The following is a 12,183-nucleotide window of genomic DNA, read 5'->3' as shown; positions in this document are numbered from 1 at the left end:
TCTCAAAATATTAGGTCTCTCATTGATCTATGGTTGTCATCTTCTCATAAAGCAAATTAAATTCAGGTTTTCGGAAGATAAATTGTATGAATTAGTCACTCTACATGACCTGCTTTATTACTAACAAAAATGTATTTAAATGTTCTTAACTATTTCCTGATATTTAGCATTTCTGGTTTTGGTAAAGTATCCTGTAATATAGATAGAAATTCTCTTTAAGGATCTCTGAAGTAAAATTTTTGTTAATGCTATGGAGTTATAGTTCTTTACAGAAACAAAATCATGTATTATATTCTATAATGTTATTTCACTAAAAATTGCTGTTGAACTAGTGTAATTACTGAAAAGATGCAGAGTTTGCTTTAAAATAATGACCCTTATTATGTATTTTTATTGTTTATCAAACGGTAAAACCCCCAATTTTTCTAGCAAAGAAAAGTAAGTTACTGGAGCATTGTTGCCAGTTATTGCCAGTGGAAGTTACTGCAAAATAATCAACAAGTGTGGTTTGCTTATGCCCATTTCTTCCCACAGCCTATGTCAATATTCAGAGACCTCATGTTTATACAAAGATACAGTTTCAGAGCCCTCAGCTGGAGAACGGATGCCTAAACCACAGTGTTGGGGAGGAGAAACAAACCAGCCATCTAAGCATGTTTACTTCCAGCAACAAGGAAGTTCTAACTTGTCTCTAAGTGGTGACTCACTGGGTTGGGACTATAAAAGTAAAGGTAGCTGCTCTCTAAAACATCAAGGCTTCAGACTTCAGAAATCCAACATGATGCAATCAGGACTTGCAGCTGTTTTCTTTTTCTTGTTGGGTTTGTCATTTTGCCTGACAATCCCTATTCCCCTTGAAGACAGCCATGAATTCACAGAAAAGGACCTTCAGTTTGCAGAGGTATAGTATAAAATAATTCATTTGCATGTTCCAATAACAGTAAGCTGTGCAGTTACAACTGTTTGGAAATTAGGCTTATTACTCATTTTCCCCTTCTTAGCGCTATCTCAGGACTCACTATGATCTCCGTCCGAATCCTGCTGGCATAATGAGGAAGAGTGGGAACACAGTCGCAGCCAAACTTCGGGAAATGCAAGCTTTCTTTGGCTTGGAGGTGACAGGCAAACTAGATGAAGAAACATATGAGCTGATGCAGAAACCAAGATGTGGTGTCCCAGATGTGGGGGAATATAACTTTTTCCCTAGAAAACTCAAATGGTCGAAAATGAATTTGACATACAGGTAAATGCCTGGTATTATGAGTATTATTACTGTTATTACCTTCTTTCCAGGTGCATTGTCCAATGGGTTGCTCAGTACATGAGGTTGATTGAGAAGGGTGCATTTGAGTTTGACTAAATTAATGTTGCAGTTTAAAACCCTTACAGACCCACTTTTGGAAAGGTGCTCCCAGCTTACATTGCAGCCCAAGGAAGTAAACATGATTTTTTCCATTGCACTTTGTCATGGAAAAGGAAACCTGTGTTGTAAGCTAGCAACTCCTCATTTGGCCTCCATATAGACACTCAGGACACATCCATGGTGCCAAATGAAAGAAGGGTAGGGGCTCAGATCATGCACTTTTCTGGGTCACTCCTTAGCTCTGTTTGGACCTGGTTTCGTGTTTGCTTCTGTCTTGTCCTGTACAGAGAGGTGTAGATGCAAACCAGTCTGTGTGACTGAGAGCAGACTCTTCCATTTCACATCCCAGATGTAGATCTCTGTCTTCGGTCAGAGAAATCCCTGTACCATGACCTCAGAAAAGTTGACCTTAGGAGGTGAAGGTCTGACACTTCAGAGGGTAGATTCTTCTGCTTTAATTCTGCAAGGTCATATATCTAGAGCTTTCAGTAGCTACAGACTGATTTTATTTAGCAGATTCCAAATATGATAAAATCTCTTCATTCCATAGCTAGTGATAAATGTTACTTTAATATGGACAATTACAGCCTATGAAAAATCACTTTGGATAATGTTTTGCTCCTTGAGAAGTGAGGATCATGAGATATTTTATATGACACAAAATTTTTCAAGCTACTGGTATGATTTTACTTACTACTGAATATATCTGTCACTTTTTAAATCCTCTGGTGCATAGAAAACCAATTACAGAAGGCTGTTGGATCATTTCAGATATCTCTGAATTATTTTAATGATGATAGAAATGTTTATTTTTTTAATACTGTATGCAGCTGCTAAGCTCCTTGTTATGTGATAAGATCATATGAGAAAAGCAAAAACTTTTAATGAGGTGTACAGTCAGATAAAAGTGCATTGCATATTTCTTCAATTCACACAATTTAACTGGAGATGTTAATCTGTTTGACAGAATTATGAATTACACTTCAGATCTGAGACGTAATGAAGTAGACAGAGCTTTCAAGAAAGCATTTAAAGTTTGGTCTGATGTGACTCCACTGAACTTCACCAGAATACGAAGTGGTATAGCTGATATCATGATCTCCTTTGGCACTAAAGGTAACACAGAACCAATTGTTTTTATTTCAGAAGTAAACTATATTCTCATATACATAAGATGGATGTTTTGAATTTTGCTTTATAGAACATGGTGACTTCTACCCTTTTGATGGACCCTCTGGATTACTGGCACATGCTTTTCCCCCGGGCCCAGACTATGGAGGAGACGCTCATTTTGATGATGATGAAGTTTGGTCAGATGATTCTAAAGGTAACAGAAGTTCCTGAGATTATTTGAAATTATGATAGATGGAAAATTTATCCCTGTTTGATATCTGTAGACAGTTTGTTTTGCTTGTTGACTGTTCATCATTATGTTCACTATTCACACACAGAACACTGAGTTTAACCTCCAGTCATAAATGGAAGTTTAACATGTGCTTAGTATAAATTTTAAGATATAACATTCCTAAGTGAAGTGATTACAAAAAAAATTACACAAACAAGATTTTGTCATTTTGGCATCTCACCAAGGGCAGCTAGTTCTGATCATAGACTGGTGTGCATTGCCTTACTGAAGCCTATAGCAGACATACCTCAGCTGCACATTGTCCACTTGAATTTAATTTGAAAATTCATCACCTTGCCTATTCCAGACAGAGTTTGTAGAACAAAACACTATATTTTTCAGCACTGGATTAGGTCACCCTCCTGGCATTAACACTAATTAACACTAATTTCTGCAATGGACTCTCTACTTCAGTTGAATTCCCAACAAAATGTTCTTGATTTGAGTAGGACCAAGACTTCACCCTAGAGCTTTCCTGTGTTGCTTAGAAATTTCAAGAAATGTAAATCTCCTTACATAGGAACACTGTCATGTAAGAGTTAGGCTGAACACCAACTATGAGACATTAGATCTCTTAGGCCCTTATTAATGCAAAACCTATCATAGTTCAAAAATCACAAGTAATTATATCTAGTGGAAGATGTCCCTGCTTAAGGCAGGGGGTTTGGAACTAGGTGGTCTTTAAGGTCCCAAATCTTTCTATGAATTTATGGATTATGCAGAATTTTTCCATTTATTCAGTTGTCTCATTCATTGTCCCATATGTTAAAGCACAGTGTCAAGTATGGTGATGCAAGGAGATACACATTTACTTTTGGTGTGATTTGTTGTAGGCTACAACTTGTTTCTTGTTGCTGCCCATGAATTTGGTCATTCACTGGGACTTGAACACTCTAGAGACCCTGGAGCTTTGATGTTCCCAATCTACACATACACTGGAAAAACTGGCTTCGTGCTTCCTGATGATGATGTGCAAGGGATCCAAGAACTCTATGGTAAGTCTGTATAATATATAGTATTTACCTTCTGTATCATTATAGCGTGCTGCAGATGCACTGCACAGTTACTGTGAGCTGTAGATGTTCAATAACAACAGTCATGATCGATTAAGAAGGATTCACTGGAACAGGAGATGCTTAGATTTAGTAGTTGAGAGGGGGAAAAAATAACTGATGCTGCAGAGCACAGTTCGTCGTCACTGACCTGTCTCCTTTAGTGGTAGGTGATGGGGACCAGAATCCTTCTACTTTTTGACCTGCCTGAAAAGAGAAGGTAAAACAGAGTCTAAAGGTAGAAACAGAACTATCCATGTTTCATTATGAAAAGCATAAAGTTTTTGGGGACCTTCAAAACTTGGGATAAAGAAAGCAAGTTTATTTAACACCTTTGCATCACACTTGAACTGCAAAGTTCATAAATGCATTTGGCTAGAGGAAAGAGAGAACTTATTTTCTGTAAAAATTTTTTACCTGTTATGTTTGTATTCATCATGATCTTGGGAGATCTTCCATTTTCTGTTCAATATCATGATCAACAGACAGCAAATTAACATTGACAAGCTTACATCATACGATATTATTCCAGGTGCTGGAGACAAAGATCCCAACCCAAAACATCCCAAAACACCAGAGAAATGTGATGTAGAATTATCACTTGATGCAATAACAGAACTTCGTGGAGAAATGCTGGTCTTCAAGGATAGGTAAAGATACTTTCATATCAAGGATGGTGGGTACTGGATAAAGTTTGAGCAACCAAAAACACCCTTTCAGGTTACTAAAGATTTTGGTAAATATACATTTAAAAGAGCACCAATCAATATAGATATCTCTTAAGAAACTGCATCATATATCTTTTGAGGCAGGCTTTATAATGCAACTACAGACTTGACTGCCCAGCAATATGAAGATAATATGGCTGAAGACTGACATTTTTGTCCACATTTTTAAATTCATGGGATTTTCTTCAATATATATAAATCTGCTAACTTTTATTTGGGTGAAGTTGTACTGCATTTGGGAGCTTCACATGGGACAGCAGTGTTTCTCTTATTCTAAAAGAAAGAAGCTTAAAATTTGTTATTGTTTGAGATTATCACTGTGTGAGTGACAGAAATGGTCTGCAGCTGATGGCTGTGAGGAAAGGAAAGGTCTAAGAGGGGCTCAGTCTATTCAATATTCTGTAATATGATAACCATTAATTCACCAGTAATTTATTTTAACTATCGTAAAGATACTTATCTTAACAAAGATACTGCTATTCTACAGTATGACAAGAAACATAAAATATATCTTCCTTTTCTGAACTAGGTTTTTCTGGCGACTGCACCCTCAGATGGTAGAGGCAGAACTGGTGTTACTTAAGTCCTTCTGGCCAGAGCTTCCAAATAAAATAGATGCAGCTTATGAAAATCCCATCAAAGATCTTGTGTTCATGTTTAAAGGTGAGTTTTTGATTTTGTTGTTGGCAGAAAAATACACATATTAAATCAAGCTCAACAGGTGGCATAAAGGTAATCAATAGAAGAGGAAAACATCCTACCTTCCTTGCTCAAAAAACAAATGGTTTCACCTCATGCACATCTATAAAATTTTCAGTGAGTTAGGAGATGTACAGTTTAATTAGGATGCCCAGAATCATAATACAAATAGTACAATGCCTACTGAGTATGTGACCTAACAATCTGTTTGTTGTATGAAAATAGGGGTCACAGTTTCTTCATTTTATCCTTCTCTCACAGCTGAGTCCTCTATAAAAGACTCACTCAATACTTTGTTCATATTTTCAGGAAAGAAAGTCTGGGCTTTGAATGGTTACGACATAGTTGAAGACTTCCCTAAAAAGATATATGAAATGGGATTCCCAAAAGAAATGAAAAGAATAGATGCAGCCGTCCATGTTAAAGACACTGGCAAGACTCTCTTTTTCACTGGAAATAAGTACTGGAGGTAAGCTGGAGACAGGTCAGTTTTGGTGTCCCTAGTCATAACCTGTCCTGATGTACAGAAAGATCAGGAATTTGGTTCAAGCCAGGCATTTGGCCAATCTGGTCTGTGGTTTTCATTGGTGCTACAGCTGTGTACAACAGGTTGTAAAGGTGTATGCAAGGCTTTTGCAAAAATATGGGCACAGATTTTAAAAGCTGAATGAGTGTAAGGAAATGAGAACAAAGTGCTCTAATATGGGAGAATTTCTAATGTCGTCATGCCTGCTAGACAAATTTCCCATCTTGCCTCCTTTAGTTGTGTGACATGAAATGGTATCAGTGCTGTGAGCAAGAAATCTGTCCCACCCTAGGGTGTCTCTTTTTTACTGTCCATGAGTGGGGCTCACAACCAGGTCTCATGCATAATTAAGACATTACCATCCCTTCCCACTGTCGTTGGGCCAAGCAGCCTCAGGATAGGTTCGTAGTACCAATACATCCAGGTACAATTATCTCTATATAACACATACTTTATAGATCAGTTCTGATAACTTAGCTCTATTTGCTTTGTGTTTATTCCACTTCTGGTGGAGGTGTGCCCTGTTTATCACCCTGAGTTTTACCATTGCACTAGACAGAAAGCACCCAAAGACTGCTGGCTTGCTTTGGGTGTGGGTAACATCAAAACATATAAAGGGCACAGGCCAAACTCCCAGGCTGTTTAAATCCCCTGATTTTTTTCCTTTTGTTTTCAATATAGTTATGATGAAGAGGCAGAGGTTATGGATGCAGGCTACCCCAGGCTGATAGAGGAAGAATTCGCAGGAATTGGTGATAAGGTGGATGCAGTCTATGAAAGAAATGGTACATAAACTGACAATGAAACTTTATTACAGTTAATTGCCCTTGAAACTTGAGATTAATGTCTTGTAGCAAATTATGCATTTATAATTTTAATTTCTTCACATCAACACTTCTGTTCTTGACTGAATCAGTTTTCTGATCTAAATTATGCTCTGGCCAAAAAAAGAGCTCCTTGCTTAGGGAACCTAAAGTGACATGCTTAAAGTAGAAGTACTGTAATGTAATAAGTGGAGCCCATTCCTATCCAGCTCTTCAGGAGTGTTTCTGAGTCAGTGTCTTAAAATTCCAACCCTGTATCTTCCTGATCAAGTGCAATAAGAATTTGACACAAGATTAAAGAATAGCAGTAATTTTAAAACTCTGATCCAGCTCTAGCAAATGGAATGACGACCTTTAAAAAATTTAGCTCAGCATTCTAAATATGAAAATACTGCATTTGAATTATTAAAAATGTAAACAACATAATTACTATTTTAAGAATAATTTTGATTCTAGAATTCTAATTCTAGAATTAGAATCTTTCTAATTCTTTTTAACTTTCTTTTTCCTTAGGTTACCTCTACTTCTTCAATGGACCACTGCAGTTTGAATATAGCATCTGGAGTCAAAGAATTGTCCGTGTCCTGCATACTAACTCCCTGTTTTGGTGCTAATTATAGCTGAATGCCATGTCATAGGCTGCAGAGCAGCTTGTAGCACATGGGAATATTAATAAAGTGGGCATTTAGGTTTTCCAAAGGACAGCAAGGTTCTATGAACAAGTACTAGGCTACCTACCACCAAATGTACAGTTATACAGCTGCATGTCAATCTGGAATTGATTTAACTTAATAGGAAAGGAGAAAAGGAATTGTTAGCATTTCAAGGTGCATTACACCATTTAAAGTTTGTCTAGTGTTGGAGTGATGCTGGACACATCACACGCTTTCATGAACACTACTAATTCCCAGTATTCTGAGCAAGGATCTCTTAGCATATCCCAAGAAATAGACCTGGTAAACCCAGGAGCTTTATATTTTTAAACTAATTCTCCTTCCCTTTTTGAAATTCCTTTTAACATACTGGGAATTCAGATGTGTAATGAATGAGTGAGGACTGTATGGTGACTCTCTGAGCAAGTAGCACCAAGCAGCAATGATGAAGTTTGGGAATTCAAAAGTATTTGACTATATTGAATGGGAATATCCCCCTGGAAGCAGATGTCTATGTCATCTTTAGAACAAGGAGAAGGTACAGAAGCAGTGAGATGTCACTCCAAAGTGGATAGGAAAGCAGAAAAAGGGAAAAGTACTCCCTGGAGAAATTGTAGACCTGTATGATACTGGGGAAACCAGAAGGAAGCAGCTAGAAGAGAATCATGCAGGTTGAAATTGTGCATGATGCTACATCTGGTATCACAGTTCAGATATTTTCAGCTGGTGTTAACTGAAGTGACATTTATAGAGGTTATGCCTGTGCCAGAAGAGAACCTGAACATTCAAAGCAGAATATTGAAAAGAATATATTTTTTCATGTTGGCCACTCTTTTAATATCTATATTAATTTTTTCAGTATATTGTAATATTTTGTTTTGTTCTGTTCTGTTTTGTTTTAATCAATGTAAATGATGTGGGACTGTGATTATTTTGATTTTTAAAAATAATATTAAATGAACTGGAGGAATAAATTGACATTGTGAAATTACTTAATTTTTTTTATGCTCCCTGTCACAGAAGCAATACAGAGCTATTGGGCAAAAGAAATCAAGATCCCTAACCTATGCATTTTATTCATTAAGATTTTCACCTCTGTTTAAAAATAAAATTTATTTTTTGTCCCTTCAAGAAAAATAATTTTATGGAAAAGAGGAAAGACAGAAGAGTAAAAAACAGAAAGACTCCTCAAATCTGCAAAATAAGAACTAAGTTGGAATTAGACCTTATCATTACAGAATGAATGAGAAGCTATCAAGAAATATTGGGAAAAACAGTTACATCTTAGTTTGAATGTTAAATATTAGCAATTAATTAAAACTATATTGTCCTGTTCTGTCTTCTCAAAACCAACCCATAAGTCAATCAATCACCCAGGCCTACCAAGCAAAGCTCACCAACCATTAATATCTTTAAACAGACATAAATGACCAGGCTTACCTAGTGGTGGGCTAGGTGTGGTTAATTCTGTAGCTCACACAACATAGATGATTGGTTGTGATAACCTAACAGATTGAGAGCTCTCTTCTGAACATAAAATTGTGAACTAGTAAATTCCAGACCTTATTATGCTTAAAAGAAATGCACAGAAACACAATTGGAAAAAAAACCTTTACAAAATGAAATACTTAAAGTGGACTAAAATCAAATTTCATTTTATCATAAAATATTGAGAAAACTGCCAAGGGAAAAGTCAGTACAATTCTCTAAGCATAACAAACTGAATTTGGTTGAATTACATATAAAAAATTTTGACAGAGTGTGTCTGAAAAAAATAATGTTTGATATTGGGCTGAAAATTCACTTAATTACTATGGTAGTGAAATAAGGCTCTGGACATAGTCCTCATTTTTCTCAGTAAAAAGACTCGCTGAAAAATTGTATCAAAATAATAATGAAGGGCTAGCTGTTGAGTCTGAGTCTTCTGTGTTTCAAAGGTGTGACATGAGCTGCACTGGATAAGGGAATACAAATTTGGACAGGGAAGCAAGGAGAAGCAATGAATGTCTTTCACATCTATGTGAATTTCTGTTAACATTGAACATTTATCAGGGGAAAAAGGTACTGCATAGGAAGCTGGATCTTCAAAAGCCTTCAGCATGATCATATCCAGCTGCTATCCAGCCCAAACAGACAGATTCCTGTCAGCTGCTCGGCTGACTGGAAGCAGCTTTTGGCACAAGTCCAAGCACGGCTCCAGGTTCTGTGTCCGCATCCCCAGTGAGAGATGGGAGCTATTTTGTGGTTAGCTCTACTTCAGCTGAGAAAAGTACCAGGCTGCCAGTTCCTGGTATTTTTTGGTTGAGAAAAACAAAATGGAAAAAAATTTCTTGTGCTGTGAAAGTGAAAGGGTGAGATCAGAGCCAGGGGGACCCTGTTGCTGCTGTCAGCCAGAAAGGAAAACTCTCCACAGTACCTTGTGCCCTGGGACCCACTGCTACCACATGAGAATAACATTGCACAGGTGACTGGTGAGAATCAGATGGAATGTCACCCACAACTGTCAAGAATTGAAAAGAAGTAAGTCTTTTTCCAGAGGCAGAGACTGAACTGACTGGTTTCCCTGAGATGTGAGTGGAGAAAGGACCACAAGGAGGCTGAAGCAGCTGTCTCCCAGAATGTAATACAAGCAGAACTAATAACTTCCCACCAGGTTGCCAGTTTTTTATGTGGAACTACACAAATCCACCTAATAGTAGGGAATGGACAGAATAGTCTGTACCTAATAGTAGGAAATTTTGTCAGGGAGGTTTAGGTTGGATATTAGGAAAAGGTTCTTCACCCAGAGGATGGCTGGGGACTAGACCAGGCTCCCCAAGAAGGTGGTCACAGCATCAGCCTGACAGAGCTCAAGGAGTATTTGAACAATGCTCTCAGGCACATGGTGTGACTCTTGGGGATGTCCTGTGCAGAGCCAGGAGTTGGACTCGATCCTTGTGGGTCCTTCCTACTCAGAACATTCTGTGATTTTGTGATTCTATGATTCTGTGATTCTGTGATTCTGTGACTAGTACATGAACACTTATTGATTAATGTGTCTTTTAAATCCATGTTGAGCTCTGCTAGGAATGGTGATTTGAAAGGGGAGAAAGGATAAAGCAAGAAAAGGAATCTGTTGGATTCTCCTCAGAGAGTTTGTTGTGCTGGTTACATGACCCTGAACAAGGAGGATTTAGAGAATGCAAATATATATTCCAGGTGAGGAAAAAAAGTAAGCAAACATCATTTAAACATTCCAAAGAGAGAAATTAAGCAACACTGTAAGAATTTCCATGAACTACATGAGATCTGCTAGTAGCTGAGAAACTTGAGAAGGAAATCAAAGTTACAAGAATGTTTTTTTTCCTTAGCATAATCTCCAGAAATATATTCTGAAGACACTAGATGGCAGTGACAGCTTTGCTTCTTAGAGATTTTGCACAGAATTAAAAATTGTAATGGTGGGTGAGAAAGCCACAATTAACTATAATGAGTTCTTACATTATGTGAAGACATAAAAAACCCTGACACTAATAAATAGAATTTAATTATTTCTTCTATTGAAATGCAGATCTCTGAGTAAAAAGTTAGGATATAATAATGTTCAGGAAGCTTCTAGCTATATTCACTATCAGGGATACAAATTTTTTAGTCTTTTCCAGAATTCAATGCAAAGCACTTCAAACAGTACACCTTTGTCATAGGCACAATGTAACCCCTTAGTCTAACCCCATTCAATAGAAAATTACACATACACATATATAGACATGTTCTAACTGCCTGGGAACATTGCAACCCTTTGTGGATCCTTACTGAGTCTGGAGAGGAGAATTCATTGTTTCAGTATTTTCTCAGACTGGCTTAAACAAGGATCAAAACCTCAGCCTTCAGCCTAGGCAAAGAACTGCACATTCACTTCTGTTGTGGCGAGTGTGTGTTCACCTGTTCTGCTGGAGATGTTTTCTGTTTACACATATACAATTAAACAGTACTTTGTGGAAATACTGATGGCCCATAACCAGAAAGGTTATCTGGGATGTAGGATCAAGACCTTCTTTCAATTATGTTTAGGGGTTTTTGCACGAAGAGGGATGTCTGCACACACTGTGAGTCCATACCAGTTTTGGGGTTTGGTGGTTCTGCTGCTTCTGATGAAAAACGTTTCCAAGGAAAACCTCAGTAATTCTCCCTAAGATGATGCAGAGGGTACAAAGCCCACACAGATTGCCTCCAGCCTGTGATCCTCCTCTTTCCTGCTTAACACAGGGGATGTGGTGGGTGCATCCATTTTCATCACAGCCTTTCGATTACATACTGAAGCTTGAATTTCCAGCCAGTGCTGTTCAGGACTACCTCTGGCACTCACTTCACCTATCTGCCGTGTGCTGTGCTATAGAGAGTGTGCTCTGCCCCTGCCCCTTTACTCACAGAAAATGGATCAGAGACTATCTTCCTCTAAGGAAACTCTTACCAGGCAACAGACAAGCAGCTTTCAGTTTCTTATTTAAATGTCATATAACAAATTTCCTACTGCCACAGTAATACAGGATGGTGCATTTCTGTGTGTATTGGCATGAGCCATCTTGAGTCTTGACTTTTTGTTGGACTACACCAGGGTCCTACCACTGAGCAGGAGGAGCCTGATGGAGCAGTGTCCTCAGAATAGTCACATCCATACTCTGTAGTCACTGCTGGACCTTACATGATCTTACATGATCCTGTTCTGGTCTTCTTAAAAGAGGAAGACGGGTCATTTCCAGGACCAAGTGTTGCTTTCTTAGCCCAAATGACACTATTACAGCACTCTGTAATCTCATAATCACAGAGATTACCACCCTAGGAAGAAAGTAAGAAATTTTTTTTTTATTTCTACATGAGCTTTGTTGCCTGAATATATCCTTCACAGGAAGAAAAAAATTATATAGCCCTCCTCAGAGTTTGTCATCCTAAGAAG

The 12,183-nt window shown here is 37.8% G+C and overlaps 1 protein-coding gene across 1 annotated transcript; it reads left to right on the top strand.

Annotated features, from left to right (window-relative positions):
• Positions 1-604: 604 nt before the first annotated feature.
• Positions 605-8,299, top strand: LOC128803214 (collagenase 3-like). Its single transcript, XM_053969906.1, has 10 exons — positions 605-901; positions 1,002-1,243; positions 2,331-2,479; positions 2,565-2,690; positions 3,602-3,763; positions 4,353-4,470; positions 5,078-5,211; positions 5,557-5,716; positions 6,455-6,558; positions 7,111-8,299. The coding sequence occupies exons 1-10, from the start codon at positions 605-607 to the stop codon at positions 7,209-7,211; spliced, it is 1,593 nt and encodes a 530-aa protein (XP_053825881.1). The 3' UTR covers positions 7,212-8,299.
• Positions 8,300-12,183: the final 3,884 nt, after the last annotated feature.

The sequence above is a fragment of the Vidua macroura genome, chromosome 2 (assembly GCF_024509145.1).
Source record: "Vidua macroura isolate BioBank_ID:100142 chromosome 2, ASM2450914v1, whole genome shotgun sequence".
Taxonomy (NCBI): domain Eukaryota; kingdom Metazoa; phylum Chordata; class Aves; order Passeriformes; family Viduidae; genus Vidua; species Vidua macroura.
This window is presented reverse-complemented; position numbering and strand designations above follow the sequence as displayed.

Coding starts and splice junctions, on each gene's coding strand:
- LOC128803214 (XM_053969906.1), top strand. CDS start 605: ATGCCTAAACCACAGTGTTGGGGAGGAGAAACAAACCAGCCATCTAAG. Junction 902..1,001: donor AGGACCTTCAGTTTGCAGAG/GTATAGTATAAA, acceptor TCCCCTTCTTAG/CGCTATCTCAGGACTCACTA. Junction 4,471..5,077: donor ATGCTGGTCTTCAAGGATAG/GTAAAGATACTT, acceptor TTTCTGAACTAG/GTTTTTCTGGCGACTGCACC.